Below are 18,675 nucleotides of genomic sequence, written 5' to 3' on the forward strand. Positions count from 1 at the left end.
ATTACTGATCCATCTCATTGGTTTGTGCAACAGAAAAGAATTTGTGGAGAACCATAGGGCATTCAACAATAATCCAACAGCAGGAAAGAGCTGAAGTATATTCTTTTCCCATAGAGATTTATGCTGATTTGTCAAATTTTAAATCCAGTTTTATTAATGCCTTCCCACTCTCAGTAGGAAATACTCAGAACATATGAGGAAACTGTCTTATGAAACAAGATTTTATTTTAATAATGTGGCTATTATTGTACAGCTACTCAGACAAAGAGAATGAATTGTACCTCATGGGTCTCTTGAACACTGTGGAGTCTCCAGACCAACTCAGTGGCTTAGCTGAACTCAGTGCAGGAATTTTCCTCCTCTTCTCCATGGGGACAGTACTAATCAAACTTCTTCAATTGGTCTCAAATGCTCATGATCCACTTAAATTTTCTTATGGTAGGTAGTTTAAGAATTGCTGTACAGCATACTGATATCTTAACAGTGACCAAAAGCAGATGCCTGGGGAAGAATATAATAATAGGGTTAAAATATCCTGATCCTTTCACTCAATCATCTCTCAGTCTCTAGCAGGTTGTTGTTCAGGGAATTCTTGAGTTTGAGATGGCCTACATGTATTTTGAAAATGTCAGTGGGTTTACTTTTATGTTGGTTTGCCCAAACCTTCCTTGAGCCTATGTAAGTTAAGATATTCCCAGGGTTTAGTTGGTTAGGAATACCATAGTACTAGAGATGACATAGCTGTTCTTTCATGGTGTTTGTTTTGGAGGTTGATGAGAATGGTTGGTCTAGTTGCTAGACAGTGCGATTCCTTTCTGCACAGAAGGACTGAAGAGTGAAGCCCATAAGAGCAGTTAGAAAAGCTTTTATTGATACAATGTTTATTATGCTATTGAAACTTTCCACGGTGCTATTATCACTCCTTGCAGAACCAGAAAATACACTCTAAAGCATGGCACAGCAGCCCCAAGTACACATACAGGAACTGACTTAACACAGATGTAACTAACGCATTGACCGCCTTTGGTATGTGCTCTCCCAGGCAGTTATACATGTTCTCTTCAGCTTACAAGTAATTTGTTCCCTCTGATGTCCTAGATCTCCCAGATGTTTTGCTGTGTGTAGTATGTAGGAGTGTTAACTTTTGTGTTTTAAAAACTATCCTGTCTTCCTTTGAGAGCAGAGGGGAAAGGGAACCTTAAGTCTTACACTGTGTTCAGGGAATGGAACACATCTTACCCAATTTTAGCTGCCTACAATATTTTCACTTGATCTAGTCACCCAGTTGCTTCTTATAGCCAAGAGAGTGGAATATCTATTTCATATGTCTATTTAAAAAGACAAATCATGTCCTGATAGGTACTTTTAGGATGTATTTTATCTCAATTTTATATGTACCTATAAGATAGATCACATGAATAGCTTGTTTCTCTCCTTTGACTGTAGAGGGAGATGAATTCTACTTAGTGTGTTTTCAGGAGTTTGTTGGTATTCTTAAAAATCTAAATTTGTTTGAAAGAAATGAGACTGGACTAGTACTGTATGAAGGTCATATTAACCTCAGTGATTCAACCTGCAGTCCTGTAACTGCCTCAAAATATTGATGGAGTCCTATAGGGAAAGATTCCCTTAAGACACTGCAATGCAGTCTCACAAATGTGGAGGGCAGGTATTGCTGTGAGGAAGTACAGGGTGGGCGGTTAATGTGCCAGAAGTCTTTCACTTGCCTGACCTTCTACTGACAGAACAGAGGGAAAACAGAATGCCTGCTATGATGCACCCTGCCTTTGTAGGGCGCTGGCAAAAATGCTGCCTTGGTTAGACATGGTCTGGCGCTATTTCAAAACCACCATGGCAAAATTACTGAATGCCAGGAGAAGAATTGGGGGCTTGTTAGTTTTATGCAAATCCCAGAATTCCTGTAGCTTCTGTCATGTATTTGAAAATACACAATGCAAAAGGACACGGAGTTTGGAGCAGAGCAGCAAAATGGATCTCCATGGGTTATCTTCACTTCATTCAAACAAGCACAGTCTGTCTGAATGCAATAATTATGTCATTAATGCCGTAAGAAAATGTTGCAGAAGTACAGCAAAGAGGCCACATATGCAGCACACAAATTAGATCAATGTGCAACATGCTGAGTATAAGCAAAGTCTTGTAACACTGGCAGTTAATGGTAAAAGAAAATCAGAGAAGTATAAATTAAATTTACTTGGTCATCTTGTTGGGACTTCATAAGTGTTCTTTAGGAGCAGAGAGGACTTTGCTTTTAAACTTGTTTATGATAGTTCTTTATCTGTATAAACTGAGTCTTGTGCTTCCATTGGATGCATCTTGTAAGAAAAGAACTAAGTTAATTTTGAGGATGAAGCTGCTTTTCACAGCACATCTTAGAGAAGAGAGGTAAACAATGAGGGCCATGTAGCTCAATATGTTTGTGCTGTGCTGTTTGTACCAATGTATCCATTTTCTTTGCAAGGAATTCATACATCAGTTTGGGTCTCATCACCTGGAGAGTGTGTGTGTGGTGCTGGGCAGTGCTAGTGTGTTCTTGACTTATGCTAAGTGCCTCCACTTTCCTAGGTCCACATCTGAAACAGGTCTGTTGCTTAGCTAACAACTTTGGTAAGCTGAGCAAATGCTGACCATTGAGCAAGGACCATGATTGCTTTGGCTGACGTTACAGAGAACCTGTAATCAATATTTTAGATATTCTCTGTTTAAGTCTTGTGTAAGTCATCACCAAGACTGGCTGTAGTCTACGGCCAGTTCTGTGTCCAGTGGAGCAGAAACACATACTGAAATGGAGAATGGCTGTTGTCTTTGCTACTATTCCTTACCTCTATCAAGCACTGTATGTCTGCTGCATCGCAGGCTTTACATCAACACCATTGCTTTAGTGCACACAAGAGTATCTGTGGGGAAAATCAGTAGCAACCAAAGATTCCAAGTATGAATAACTTTAAAATAGACCTGAAGGTTTGTTTTGCCTTATCTTAATGTGCAGAAGGTGGCATTATTTTTTAGCCAGATTTATTTCAGAATGGCAAAGACTCATGGCAAGCTACTGGTGCCAGAATGGTACAGTGACATAGTGGCCCAGGCATATTTTTAGAGCAAAGTTTTCATTCTCAGTATGATATGCTTATGTGTGACTTTGCCAAAACACTTGGAATTGTTAAAATTCACATGAAGCTTCAAAGATTAATTTTTACTAACATTTTGTGTCTTTTTCAGATATCTATTAAATTCTTACCCTGCTTACTGTATCAACAGAACTTCAACAAACTTTATGCTTATTTTAAAAACCCAAACAAAACTAACATAAGAGTTCTGTGCTGAACCAACACACATTGAACTAAAATTTTTCATGTTTCATGCAAAGGCTATTGTATCTGTCAAATGCTGTAGTTTCAAATCCACTGGTTCCAGGGATGAAGCCTAAATGCTAAATATAGGTGCAAGCCCTGATTCTGACATTCTCTTTCTGAAGTTCACAACTTTGTCAGCATTTGAGAGTATAACCAAATGCATAAGACTTTACTAGACAGTAAATAATAAGGTGATGATCAAGCAATTATTCTCCTTCCTCCACTCCTCACTGTAGGTTGCCTTTTCATCAGAAGTGACTTTACACAAGTGATATGCTCTATGTCTAAGGTCTGACTGGTCTTATTCTGTTTTCATGCCAGTTATTTTTCCATACCATTTTCTTAGAAAGAAAAGCAACAGCAAGGTACAAAATGAAAAATGGAAGCAAAAATCCTGCTTCTTGTAGTTTAGAACTCTAACAACACTGAGCAAGCAGCAGTATAGTGGTGTGGAGGAGCCCAGCTGGGTTATGTGACAGTAGACGTCTGTTTTAATGCAAAACATATTTCTTTTGTCTCCATGCAATGACTACTCTAGAATGGATATGAAAAGTAATAGGGAATTGTATGATTTAATGGTGCCATACTTTGTTGTCTGCAACCTGTGTTGTCTGTGTTGTCAGCTGTCAGGAGTGGGGCTCTCCTCAGTCATCAAAGCATTTAGTGGAATTTATAGTCTGCTATTTACATTACTGGCCAGTACTTTACTCTCCTGAATACAGTTTAACTATTCCACCACCCCTGTGATGAGTATTCTTTCCGGCAGCAGCAGTCCTCACAGCCTTGGAACATTGTTTTTGGACACAAACATACACAAGTTATTAGAACACAAGATCAAAGGAGATGTCCCACTGTCTTCCTTTCAATGCTCCCATTGTGTTTGTATGCTGAAGCCTGCTAGAGAGTTAGAACCAGAGGAGGGGGAGAAGAGGGGGAGGAAACCTTTGTACAAAGGTACTTGTCACTGAGAGAAGCCCATAAAAGATGATGTGAGAAAAGACACCAGGTGGAGTATAAACCACCCTTATTGTTAAGAAATGCAAATAAAAATTCTCTCCTATATTAGAACTTTCTTACTTGTAATTGCTTGGATGCCAAAGGAAAGGTTCTGATTATTGAAGTCATGGCACTATTTTTTACTTTGCTTCTTTCGTTTTTATGTGTAGCACAGTGTACATGATGTTGGCAACAGTTAGATTTCTTCTTTCTCTGCATATTCTTAGAGCTGTTAGCAGATTTCATCTCAGCAAAACATCCACTGGAAAAAAAACTTAGAAAAATCAGACTTAAAAATATCTCAAGGATTGCCTTTTTTATGAAGGATATCCACAGTATTTTGGATTGGTAAATAAACTGCAAGATCATTTCATTTGGATAGAAACTGTGTTTTCTGTGGAGAAATTCTGACCAAAAAATCCTGGTAATTGTGTATGATGTTTGAATTCCTTCTGGTTGATCTGCAGTCAAATTCCAAGCAAACAGATTCTAGACGCAACACAAAATCTCCTGAAAAAGCCAGTTGCTTCTAAATTGCTATGAGAGTCCTGGTCCAGCTTCCTTCGCTGTAGAGGTATACATAGAAGCAGGAGTTTCTCATTTGTTTTTTAGGCAACATGTATTTTTTTTTACCTTTCTACTTTTCTGATGAGCTCATGTCTGGATTATTGAGTTGCGTATGCAAAACCTATGCAGCTTTGAGAGAAAAGTTACAGGACAAAACAGGTGACAATTAGCAGATCACAACAACAAAGCATTTCTAGCAGCGAAGTCTTCCAGCTGCAACAAAACTCAGTCCTTCATTGAAGGCAGCTGCTGATGTGGACTTGCAGAGTAATAGTGAGAACAAAGGTTAATCTGGCATGAGCTTATATATATCTTTATCATTGTAGATTCTTCTATTTTAAGACTTCTTAGATTCATTTCCCTGAATACAATGGAAAGAAGATGCGATACTACCTGAAAAGGAGTATTTTAAGCAGACAGTACAAACCTAGATGTCTCCTGGTGGTCGTTGTGGGAAGCAGCTCACATGCTGAATCAGCTCGAACTACCAGTCCTTAAGCCCAACAGCTATCTCTGTATGATGGGTTTTCTTGGCTTTGAAGAGGAAAATTCTTTGATAATGGAAACTATATCTGGAGATATAGTGTTTGAACAGTGCAGAATTGTAAGTCTTGCCAGGGTTTTCTCCATCTGATCATCACAGGCTCTCAAAAGAAATACAGGGATAACCTTTAAGAAAACCTGGAAAAAATTCTCATGGTACCTAAGCATGTGCAATGTCTGGCATGGTTACTCAGAAGGCTAAGTGATGTAGTGAATGTGTTCATTTGTGATAGACATCTTTCTGCTGCACAGACACTGTTTGAACTTGCTGATCAGTCTGTCTTCCGCCCTAGGGTCAGGGCAGTTGCTGACATCCTAAAAAAAAAAACAAAGAAAACCTGCGAAGCAAGTAGGTTTGGAATTGAAAGGATGCCACAGTGTAGACTCATGCCAAAGTTTTGAGGCAATAAGCCAAGGCTGCAAAGTTGCTAAAGCTAGTAGGTGCTGACGTGCCAGATTGCAAAAATGCCTAAGGCGAAAGTGCTGGAAAAACTGCCAAGACCATAGGTACCAAAGGCAAAGACCCAAAAGCTGAAACAGTGTCTTGTGACAGGCATCCCATTTGTGTGTGTTGGGAGTGAGTGATCAAAGCACTTACGTGGTCACCAAAACAAAATTTAAATGTTATTAAAAGGATCAGTCATACTTCTAAGAGGAGGATTGTGAACTTAAATTCATCAGAAGGATAGTAATTGAGGCAATTGTTGAAGAAGTATCATTGCTGTGGGCAGTTCTTTGATGAAGGAGTAAAAAGGGATTGATTGGAAGGTGGTTGAAACCGAGTCTGAGTGGGGTTTGTGACCCTCTTTGTGATTTTGAAAGCGACAGGGTTCAAAATTCTATATCAGCTGGATCTTGAAAATATTAAAAGACTATCTGTGTTTCGAGTTGTCTCTGACAATGATGCTGAGAGTACAGTAAGAATCTTTAGAAACATGCAGCTAAGTATGTTTTTCCTCTCACAACTAAGCAGCCTTTTCTTAAAACACTTCTGTAAAACATGGACATAGATTGTTTAATGCAGAGGAGGAGCAGCAGCACAGTTTCCACTTTACTGCTTCTGTGTGCAGTTTTTTTTATCAGAATTATGTATTTTTTCCACTTTAAAAAGCAGTTCAACTCTTACTTCTGCTGGAGGTGGTCTATGACCTGCATGCCACTTCCAGGTGGAATCACCCATCTGAGTCCTAGGGGAGGCCAGTGCCAGACTTCTTTCATCTTCAGCTGCATGGAAACATGGCAGGAGCAGGGAAGAAAAGGAAGGAGACAAAGCTTAAGAACTGGAAAGCAGTATCGTACCACTTACCCTATTACCCAGACAGGAAAATCAGTGTGATTCTTTTATCTATCATGTCTTTGCCTTCCTGCTCCTACATGTAGGAAAGAGCAGCCTGCAGAGGAGTTACATCACTGTCGTCCTGGCTCAGGCACCAAGCAGAGCCCAACTCTGCTGTGTGTGTCAGTGGTTCTGGCATGTGTGTGCGCTGTGCAGGGCTGGGCCTTCTCCGCTGGCCGCATGGACTTTCTGCGTGTGTCAGTGAAGCCTGCTTGATGAGGAGGTATTTATGTTTGCTATTACAAGAGATGTCTGTATGGCTGTGGTTTATGTGATCTTTGGTGAAATTTACCAGTCCAAAGCCACTTAGTCCATGAGTGTGTTGCGTAGGATTTTCTAGCCTGGCCCCTAAGCAACTGGTTTTAGGATGCTTACTTTCATACAGCCTTGTACCATGTTTGGTTATCTTTAGGTACGTGTTGAAACTGAACCTTTTCAAAGCTGTTTTACTTTGCCATACACTAGGCTATAATTTATTTTTGCCCACTGTTCAATATATAATATGCAAATATAAATATATATATAAATATATATAAATATATTTTGGCTGATATAATTGCATAGAAATATTTCACTCTGTTAGAACATCAAAACAACCTTAACTGGTACACACAGGATTCTTCTCAATCTAAGTGGGGATATAACTCTTGCTATTTTAAGTATTGTCATTAATTTTACTATGCTGTTTAATATTGAAAAATAATTCCCATAGTGGTCTTATTCAGTTGTTCCTTGGCTAACATACATTTATTTCCTATCATTGACTAGTTCATAGAATATCAAAGTTCAAAAGAGTTTTCCACCCTCTGAAAAAGTAGAGCATAGTCAGCGTTAACGAAAGGGCAATGAATAATACTCTACGTCATGGCTTTCAAACTCAAAGAATTCCACTGGGGTCACTGGGTTGAATTAGAGACCCTTTAATCATTAGTACAGTTTTATGAATGGTGTACTTTACTCTGATATTTTATTAGACGTCACTACTTAAGACACTTCTGGCTCCATGGAAGGAAAAACAAAAGGCTTTGTGTGCTTCAAGGTCCCTATAGTTTTGAACATCATTATAGTTCTACTGAGTCAAATCCTGACGTCCCTGTTTAGTTGCTGAAACACACTGGGATTTTTCTGAGCAAAAGCATGCTAAGGATCTGAAGATTTGGCCCTTTAAGAATAGCTAAAACTTTTAGTCTCCCAGGTGGAGAAGGAAATAGCTGCAGTTGTGGTTGCTACTCAGTGTACTATAACCAGCTTCTACTGCAGTAATGAACCTGATTGTACATGAAGTCAGTTACTAACATTTGGGATTCTTTTGTCAGATTTGGTCTTCTGTGAAAACTTTTGTTTTGCAGGATACGTCATTGCCTGTAATTAAAAAGGGCTTGCTCCAAACTCTAACAAATGTTGCATATGTGAAAGGGGTACTGCACAACAGTGACTGTGCTACAAGTATGAGTCCCTTCTCTCCATAACTGGGACACAAGTGGACCTCTGTAATCCGCTGTGAAAGCAAGGGCTTCTTCCTGCAGTCACTTGTTCAGACCTTCTGAACTCATGAGATTTCTATGCCTCGTTTTGGTCCCAAGACCTGAATGATGGTGGCAGCATTTCACAAAATTAATTAGTAAATCCACTTCCAGTAAGGTGTTCTCTTTTTCTTGTAACCAGCGAGGTTAAGTAAGTGATATCCCAAATAAAACATTTTCTGATGACGTTAAAAAAGAGTACTCAGGTATACACCAAGCTGAAGGGAAAATAAAATCAGTATTACAATTTTGAAATTCTTAATATGCATGAGAGTCTTAAAAAGTGTTCATAGTCTAGGTGGGGCTCATGCCCCAAGGAGCTGCTTCAACAAAATCGCTTTCTCCCCCTCCTTTCTCCTCCCCAAAACAAGGCAATCTTCAAAGGAACAAATGTGTCATTTTAAATACACAACATAAAAAATGGGCCAAATAAATTATTAAAATAGATAAAAAAGAGAATCACAAAGATGCACATTATTAGCTATTTGACAATCAATTGATGCTGTTGCAATGGCTGCATTTCACAATGCAATTCTTTTCCTTGCTAGACAGTTAAATAGTTGAAATAATGTGAGAATTACTTTGCAGTCATCCAAAGAACAATTTGGCTTTAAATAGTTCATTAAATGGCTTTCTACTGGCTGTGCTGCACAGTCGTTTCATACCAAACCTTCACTACATCCATGTGCTCTGAAATTCCTTCTAAAAATGAGCTCTAAGCCTGACCCTCCTCTCCCCATCCCAATTCCCTGCAGAAGTGTTACTACATATGCTTTGGATCTTTTTTTTTTCAGATGAGCTCCCAAGTCTAACTCCTTCGTCTCTATGCTTGAAATGTATGGATTTGAAAGCACAGATGTGGCCTTGAAGTTTTTGGACCAGGCCCATCTGGGTCAATCCCTACATAGTTTGACTGGTAGTTTCTTGAGTAAAATTCTCAGAAGCCTCAATTTTTTTCTTGTTCTCAATCTACTAAGCACTCCCTTTTATCTCTTTTAGTTGAACTACAAGGATCTCAAGGGAGATGTGATTTTCATAAACAGAAAAATAATGACCAGCCAGAGGACGGAAACAAACTGTGAGAACTATCTTTATGAAAAAGCAACTTATCTTTAGTTTATTCTGTATGTAAAAAATTACACCATTCATAATCTGGTGGAGGGGAGATTGTAAAAGAATCTCAGCTACTCAATTAACAATTAAAAAAACAAACCAAAACAAACGACCAAAAAAAAAAAAAAAAAAAAACCAAAACCCAAAACCCACCCCAAAAAACCCAAACCCAAACCTCAAACAACCTGATAGAGATTTTGTCTTCTGCTGCCAACATTTTGAGACACTGAGACAGGGTTCCGGATCTGACCCTGAGAACTGCATTTTGGCATTTATTTCAGCGGGATCACTGTGTGCTCAGAGATGCCCGTTAAAACAGTTTTACAGGACTAAATCAGAACAACTGCTTTTCCAGACGCGCTGGCTCCCTTCGCAGGCAAGACACCGCTGAGCAGGGACGCGCCGGGCTCTGGAGCGCCTCTTCAGGGTTCCGAGGACCAGGGGCGGTGGCAGCCGGTTTGCGAGCATCACTGCGGGCGTGCGGGGTGCTCAACGCCCACACCCTTTCTGCATCCCGACGGGGCGGCCAAGCGGCCCATGCGTAACCCGCCCGGGAGGGAGACCAGCCGGCCCAAGCGTCCGCCAATAAAGGGGGCGGCCCCCGCGGGCGTGCAAAAAGCATTCGGCAGCGCGGGGGTCCGCGCAAGTCTCCGCAGAGCAGGGGGGCCCCGGGAGCCGGCCAGGACGGGGCAGGGTCTGCTGCGTGCGGGCAAGGTGGGGACCAGGGCGACGGGGGGCAGCGCGGTGCATTGTCTGCCCGGGGCTGCGCGGGGAGCCGAGCTGCCCGTGCGTGGCTCCTGGCTGGAAGTGAAACGCGCCCCGGCTGCTCCTTTTTCTTTTTTCAGTCCTTTTTTTTTTTTTTTCCTTTCCCTGAGCCTCCAAAAGGCTCCCTCGCCCCTTTCATCTGCCGCCGCGGCCCAATGGGAAGGCGGAGGCTGCCTGCAAGTGGTCTAATCTCAATGAGGTGTCAATCATGTTCCCCGGTGGGTGAAGTAAGGTCTTTTGTAACCGCCTCTGTCTTTGGGAAAGAGAGGAGAGAGAAGGAAGACTGGAGCGAAGAGGGGGACGCCGGACCGTGCTGCAGGAGAGGAACTGAGATTTGATCTCGCTTGTGCGTTCGCAGGGAGAAGCGGAGCACATGGATTTCTAAACACGCTGGGATTTTATGTATCTACAAAAATACCAACAAGCGAATCTGACCCTTCTGAAAACAGTCAAATGAATCGTAATTGCAGATCAATGCAGAGAGATGGGGAAACTTCACTCGAAACATGGTTAGTTCCTTTCACTTGCTACTTCCTTAGCCCCTTCCCCTTACTCGGATTTTACTTGGTGTGTTGCTGTGATTTTATATCGGTATTTAATGATCTCCCTTTATTATTTCCCCACACACTCTTCTCCGGATCTGCCTAGCTGCCGTTTGTAAACCCAGAGAAAGTCCAGAAGGTAGGAATTACTCCTCATTGCTAGTAACTTTGAACGCCTTGCCCCGGTCCGAGTGGCTCCCCCCACACCCCTGCCCTCTCTCCTGAACTTTCCTCCGCGCCTTGCGCGCTGCCTGCCCGCTCTAGTCCCGTCCCGGCTCCGACCCCGGCCTCGGCTCCGGCTTCGGCCGCGGGGCTGGCCACGGGGCCCGGGCGGGCTCTGCGGGCGGCTCAGCGGCGGCATTGTCTTCTCTTTTCTAGGCGATAGTTTTGCGGTGAACGCCTCTCTGGCTCGCAAAGGGCTGGAGGACTGGATGGTGAAGCAGAAATACTCCGGGGGCAGCAGCAGCGGAGGCAGCAGCTCAGGACTCCAGCAGGGCTGCCAGCACCGGGCTGTTTGCAGGATCTCCAGCGCCAGGGTATGTCAGCTTCCTCGCTGCCCCCACCCCTTCGCCCCTATCCCCACCCCGCCCCTTCTTTTTGAAATAGGGTAAACCAAAAGCTCTTTCTACATCACTCTTTCCCTCCCAAGGGTCGGTTGTGCAAAGGTCGGGCTTTCTTTGCCCTAATGCTGCTCCAAGGGGCTGCCCCGTGGGTGGTTTCCTTCAGTCCTTGGATGAAGTTAGGAGCTGCAGCGCAAACTTAGTGCTGGTACAAAAGCCTAGAGGAGTAAGTGGACCCGTTTGCTAGCGTTTGGGCAGTACGGTTAGAACAAAATCTCTCACAAACGGGAACAAACAGGATCTCTGGGAGAAGCCCAGCACCCTGTCAGTGTGTGCGAGCTTGTGAACCCTGATTGGTGAGCAAGTTTGACTGTGACATTTTGGCAGAGGAGTTTGGGAAAGGAGAAATCTCTGAAGAGTGTATTGTTATTTATTTGCTCTTTGCTAGTAATGCATGGCTGACTTTCTTCTTAGGACTTACTGCACATGTCAGTTCTCTTGGCTGTTACCGCACCGGTCACTTTCCACCCTTTCCTCCAGCCCTCCCCTGTAAAGTTGGGCTGGAGAAAACGTCTAAGTTACGCCCCCCCCTTTTTTTTTTTAATAATGTCACTTTAAACAAAAAGGCATCATGGGAGGTAAAACAACTTAACAATTCTTAGATATGATCCTCATAGTGTTTCAGGATATGATCTAGAGCTTATTGGTGTTTACTGACTCACATTAACTTCTCTGAGCTTTGAATCAAGCTCTGAAAGCTTCATCTGTGGAAAAGTAACCTGAGAGATGGAGAGATTGGAATCTGTGCTGCCCAGCAAGGAATGTGGCTCTGAAAGCACAAACAGAGGAGGGCCACCAAGCCTCCTGCAGGCTCTTCATTTTGTTAAGCACCAGTTTTATTGTCAGAAGCCTGATCTTCTGATGTCTCAGAAAAAGTAACTCAAAAGTGCAGACTATTTCACTTTAGATGAGGTGTTAAAGTGTGCACGAGATGTATAGTATGGGAAAAGCTAATGATTTTTTAGATTCTACCAGTGCTATATACGGAGGAGAGTAAATTGTTTGGGAGTCACTAGAAGGTGAATGGGATAAGATACTGACATGTTTGTAATTGATGAATGTAATTACTTCATGTTCAACTTGCAAATATGGTTGGTTGAAGTGGTTTTTATTGTGCTTGACTTGGAAACAATGTGTTCAAAGAAAGAAGTTCTCATAAATAATAGTATATAGATGTATGATACAGATGCATAGAGTAAACACATGTGCTTTTAAGTAATTTTATTATTCTCATTTTTGTGAGTGAAGCTTTATAGGCATGTTCTGCCTTTCGCATATGTATTTTCTAGGAAAGAATCTCAACTCATGAAACTAAACATGGGTTTAAAACACAGGAGTTAAAGGTCAGAAACTCTGACTTTAGCCTTGTGAAATGTGTTTTCTTCCAAAGATAATTTACTTTCTGAAAAAAAAATGTTATCAAAGATACTTCACTATACACAAAACTCTTCAGTTTTTGGTTCCATGGGGTCTGCTCAGTTGGAGTAACAGCAGACCAATATTTCTCTTCTTTGAGGTGTCCTCCTCATGATAGCTCAGCAATTAGCAAAGCATTAACTAAAAATTAGTTTGCAGATTTAGTACATTACGAAACTGTAATTACGTTTAAATATGTTTTAAAAACCCTGTTCCCATGAGGCTTTTGACTATCAGAGCCATCTCTGAATGTTTGAAATATATATGCAGTTTATTGCTTGGTATATCTGTATGCATATATAGCTTGTTAATTGATTTACCTTAATTGTTGTCCTGTCACAAGCACACTGTGACAGCTACATGAAAGTCCCTTTAAAATATGAACTTTTGGTAATATGGAAGGACACGTTTGTAATCCTACATTAGAACCAGATGTGCCATATGTACAGCCTTTTTGACAAGGATTATGGAGTTGCAGCTATTGGCTCCATAACTGAGATTGCATGACTGTTTTCTCTTCTGAGACTTCTTTGATCTTTGTATAATTATACCAAGACACAAAGTGAATTGTAGTTTAACCTCTTGGCTTTTTGTTCACCTCAAGATGTAGAAATAGTAGTCACTTCTAATGGTTAGTCACATGGGATTGTGTGTGACAGTTCTGTGTTCCTCAGTAATGTATTATTGCCACACTTAAACTGACTAAGGGCTCTTCTTACTACTTTGGAATTCCTCCTAAAATGTTTTTTTTTAGCTCGTGAAGCTCTGCCGAATGGTAGAGTTTCACTGTGTTGTAACTGAAGCTCCGGCTTCTCATTAAAATGTGTTTGTTTTTTCCCCCTTAAGACAGGTGCTAATTGTTGTGTTTGTGACTTATGGCAGAGTTAGATAAAACACTGATAAAAACATCTTCACTCAGAGTAATATCCAGTTAAGCTTCAAAAAAATCCTATATTTTTTTCTCCTAAGAATCCTTAACCAAAGTCTCCTTGCTGGTGGTTTCATTGGTATGTAGAGCCTTGCCTGGTAAAATCCAGTATACTTCCAAAGACCTGTTGATGGGAGAGGAAAGTAATCAGCTGCTTCTAAGTCCAAAATATCAAAGCTTTGAATCATTTTTATTAGAATTTGAAAACAGTAGTGAAAGGTAACTTGCATTGCTCTATGTAAATAAAAAATTGTGTCTTGGTTGCAGTTGAAAGGCTGTTTCCTTCAAGAACAGAGACTGAATTGTTTTGCTGAAGTTAGTCATCCTGAGAAGATGACACTGAAGTTCAGGGAGATTCATGTAGTGTATTATGAAAGGAATAAGTGACTAATATAGGAAAGCAGTAACATTTCATTTGTGTTACTCTCTAGAATGATTGAACTTAAAACAGTTGTGGAAGGGAAGTCTTTATGTCAGTTCACCTAAGGGGCATTTGACATGAGGAGGGCTTGAGAGTACACCACCTTTTCTTTTCCTGAGCTGAAGTTCTGAGAGTTTCTTGGTTAAAGCAGACTTAATTCGGTTAACATGTTGTCAATGTCATGTCCTGTCCATCCGTATCTCTCTTCCCTCCATTTGACTGGAAGTACAGTAATTAGTGTCCAGTTCTTGCCAAATGCATCGGTCATCTGAGAAGGATCTCATAAGTAATTGTTGGGTGAAGGCAAGAGCCAGTGGAAGGGGAATGTGTCTGAAATATGCACTTCTGGTGTTTGTACAACTTTCTGTTCTGGACTAAGAGTTGTGATCTCATTAAACCATTGCCACCTGCCCAGCAGGGGCTGCTCTGCTCTAAATGTTGTAATTACTGTGGAGACTGAAGATTGGCCTGCAGCCTTCCACATCAAGTAGAATTATACAAAAAAGGAATTCCATTGCATCTATGAAAAGTATGAAGTCTGGAGTCATCTTCTAGTTTCAAAGATAATCAAAACCACTGGGGGCTCTGAGTCTGCTAGAGCAACTGAATACACTTCTTTTGCTGCTTTATGAATAAGACAACTTGTGCCCAAAAAGGTTTTTGGACACTGGATTATCCTGTGTAATTCTTAAGTTTAAATTTATTCAGTGTGTTTACGTTCACAGATTATTTTGGGAGATCACCATTGTTTGCAAATACACGTGTTTGTTTATTTAATGGAGAATAAGTTCAGTGCTAGAGGGAGAAATAGTAAGCATGGCATTTCCTTAGTTCAACTTACTGTTACCTTCAAAGCCATAAGAGTTTTTACTGGTTTCATTGAGATCCATGGTTGGGACTGGGAAAAAGTGTTGTATTTTAAGTTAAACTTCAAACCAGCTCACAGTGAGCCAAGTCATGATTAGTTGTTTCAGGTAAAATACAACAGTCTTTAACTTACCACTTCTACTGGGCTCTTTGGGCTGAACATGAGAATCACTAGCACCAAATTGATGTTGATTGGCATTGAGTATCTGGTCTAGGAGTAATACCATATGAAATGAGGAGGCACATCACTGCTTCAGAGGTGGAGCTTGTTCTCCATTTGTTCTGTGCTGTAACCGCCAGTGACATTAATGGGCATTCCTTGCATGGCTGAGGGGAGACTACACCAGTGTCAACTTCACTGCTCCTCTAGTATTATCTTCTGATTTTTTAAAAATACCTCACTGTTTTAAAGTTATGTGTGTGCATGTAAAAATACATAGCCTTATGGAGCACAGAGCTGGGTAGGTTATGCATCCAAAATCAAAATGATAAACAGTAAAGGGACTTTCTGTAGTGATAGGTATATACTATGACTTAGCCTGGTGAATTGGCAGATTTAATTATAGTGTCTCATGGTCAGAATAATGGTTGAAAGGCTGCGTCCTTACTGATGTGGTGACCAGAGCAATTAAAATTTCCTTAGGTGCTATCTTGTGTGACTACTTGAAGTGATCTTTTAAATGGAAGAGTTTTCAAGTACATTCATGTCAGTATTGTACAGATAATTATTTGTGTCGACTCTGAGGATTAAAAGAAAAAGCAAACTCAGCAGTGCTAGATATTTTTAGTTGGACCAGTATATTTTGATATGCAAAACAATGTGTACGGCATTTCGTTTGTAAAAACTTACATTGAAAGAGAGAGAAGCAGAATCTTATTTACTGTTGAAATTTGGTGCCAACAAACCAAGATAATTTAATTAGCAGTGCATATAGTATATCTTGACAGCTCTGGTTTGGGAAAATTATAATATGAATATTAACAATCAAAGAGTCTCTGAAAGTATTAATGCCATGGTGATGAGATTAGTGAATTGGCCAATACTGTGGCAGAAAGCTGGATTCCAAGGGAATTATCCTTGAATGATACCAGTTGGTGCAATTAAAAGCCACAATTCAGTTGCCATATGGAAAGTGTTAGTCATCCTTGCATGGTTTCAAAGCAATATGCCGGAGGTTAAATTGACATATGAAGAAAAGCATAAATTAAATATTTTGTGTTATGAAATTTAAAGTTGACTTTGCTTGAGCCATATGGAGGAGGTGGATGGAAGACAGTCTGTATTTCATCAGGGCTTGTTTTATAGGTGTTCCAGATTTAATGTGGTGCACTTTTAATTTGGCATGTTGATTGGAAAGTTGAATGGCCCATGAAGTTTCTCTAAACAGTCTCATTAAAGTAACAGTTTTTGATCTCTAACAACCCTCTTTCTCCCACCTCCTCTAAAGTGGAGTTTCTTAAGTTGATGTTTGTAAGAAGGAAGCATATTCTGTGTTATAGCAGGGTGATGTCCTCATCTAAGTGATACAAGCTATGTCACTTGGGTTATTGATAGTCCCTCTTGGCTTTGTGTAACCTTAATGCAGCAGAATGAGGTCTTGGTTGTGGAGTACGTTTTCTTCTGTAAACTGGGATGAAAAGTAACAACACAGTGTTATAGTCTATAATGACTTAAATGTAAATAATGTAGTCCAGACTTTACGCTTAAACTTTGGTTATAACAGAAATGAGAAATTTGTAGCACTTGACTGCTGACATATGGGAATGTTCTTACAGCAGCATTCATTAACAGAAGGGCTTTTCTGTAGGTTTTGTGAGATCTGTAATGAGACCCAGGAGGAGCTTGGTAAGTGGCTATTTTCTAGGCACCCTTCAGAAGAAGATCGTAGTTGACTTTTATGGTTTCTTTTGAATTTGGTTATGAAAAGAGCAAAGAGAAGTCTCTTGAGTATTGAAACTTTGTAAGAGTTTTTCCAAAGTCGGGGAAATAATTGTTCAGTGATGATATTTAAATCAAAATGGATCATTGCTCCCTGTGCTGCAGCTGTCGGCCTTTACAGAAATCCTTATGGGTGAATCTTGCTTTGTGAATGTCACAACCTGATTGGAAAGTAACTGATAGATGTTGAAATGTACAAAACACAAAGTTATTTTTTGTAACTAAACTATTTTTGTAGTTAATATACTAGTTATTTGGAATGCTGGGGATTTTTCAGACTATGTGGTATTTATAGATATCTTTTAATGGAAAATGAGGTGTAGTTTTAGTTCAAAAATTAACGTGGAGAAATGGTCAAATAGACTTTCTCTGTGAATTTATTTAGTCATCTCTGCCAGCACTGGCAGCAAAACTAAGCTTGTATTTACTCCTACAGAATAACTACAGCAATGGGAGATTGAGTTGGACTGTATTCCATTCAAGAATTATTAACCGAGTTCCAAATGCAGAATCTTCATTGTGTCTGATTTCTGAGCCAGCAAAGTGTTTGTGTTGGAATATGTCATGACATTTGTCTTACAGTGGTGCAACGCCAGCGGTGTTAGCTGTGGTGAAAGGACCATGCTGGCTCAGATAGTTTTACTATTGCGTAATCTAAGAGAGAGGGAAATTACTTTGTGTAGGTTCAACTGCTGCTGTCCTGGGCTCTCTGGAAGTGGTACAGCTGCACGGTATATTTGATTTTTGTACACATCTGGATCTATTGTCATCAGAGCAATATAGCATACATTTTGTCTTGTGATTTGCAGAATAGTGGTGACACTTCTGAACACGTGAGACCTCCTTTTTTGAGATGGAAAGTCCTATATAGTTGCACATCTTGCAAATATATTACTGTCACATAACCACATGTCCATTGTTTAAGGACCAGTCCATTGGCTTGCTGTGAAAGTTTGCATTCCAGAGGCTTACATCTGTGAGTAAGTGTTCAGACAGTTCTTAATGCCTGTATGTGCATTGTTCATGACCAGATATGTGCCCATCATATGTGGGAAATACTTTTGTTACAGTCAATGGAACCTACTCATTTAAAGAGGGGAATGATGATGTTTCTTGTTGGGAGGTTCCCTATCAGCTGTGAAATGGAATACCACTGCTTTTGTTGGTGCGTGTTGTGGAGGCAGGGAATTAATGCAGCCGAATCAGGAATGTATAGGAAGATAGAGTTATTTTATTTTCCCCAAAACCCGCCCCCAAAACTATATGCAGAAATTAATTTAGTTTTAATTAGCAGATTCAGACAGATTGAGAAGATCTACAAGGATACCATAGGTGAATTCGACTATTTTGGAAGTCAGAAGTTGGAAAAGGCTAAGCTACTAAATATAGCATTCCCCACTATTAATCAGGCTGAGCCAAAAGTTTACTCACAGGTGAGTCAGGCTGGCTGAGAGCAAGGGCAGTCCAGATGCTTGTCCCCTGGCTCTCTTTCAAAAGCCTGCTGAGGATCGTTAAGGCCTACCAAGCCTGCATAAAGGGGGTGCTTATGATGGGAAGCCTTCCAAAGCAGGGACGGTCCTGTCCCTCAGGAGCTTGTCCTTCGGAGCGCCAGGGGACTTTCTGCAGGAATTATCCAGTCTGGGGAGAACTCTAAGGCGGGAACCCCAAGGCAGGAAGTACCCCAATATTTATGCTCTTCCTAGACAAAGAGCCCAGTTACCCCTG

General features: G+C 40.7%; 1 protein-coding gene across 5 annotated transcripts in view; it reads left to right on the plus strand.

The window, feature by feature from the left end:
* The window catches only part of NKD1 (NKD inhibitor of WNT signaling pathway 1), a 130,227-nt gene that overhangs the window by 8,218 nt on the left and 103,334 nt on the right, over window positions 1-18,675 (plus strand). For 3 of the 5 annotated variants that reach the window (XR_010306073.1, XR_010306074.1, XM_064160360.1), the window contains exons 1-3: window positions 9,624-10,726; window positions 10,866-10,898; window positions 11,138-11,295. Coding sequence is in view for 3 of the 5 variants with exons in the window: in XM_064160360.1 (XP_064016430.1) it covers window positions 10,702-10,726; window positions 10,866-10,898; window positions 11,138-11,295 (216 nt within the window). In the remaining 2 variants the exon portion in view is untranslated. Of the gene's footprint in view, window positions 1-9,623; window positions 10,727-10,865; window positions 10,899-11,137; window positions 11,296-18,675 lie in introns of those variants that run through there. The other 2 variants (XM_064160357.1, XM_064160358.1) reach the window with 2 other exon arrangements.

Source organism: Pogoniulus pusillus, chromosome 20 (assembly GCF_015220805.1).
Source record: "Pogoniulus pusillus isolate bPogPus1 chromosome 20, bPogPus1.pri, whole genome shotgun sequence".
NCBI lineage: Eukaryota > Metazoa > Chordata > Aves > Piciformes > Lybiidae > Pogoniulus > Pogoniulus pusillus.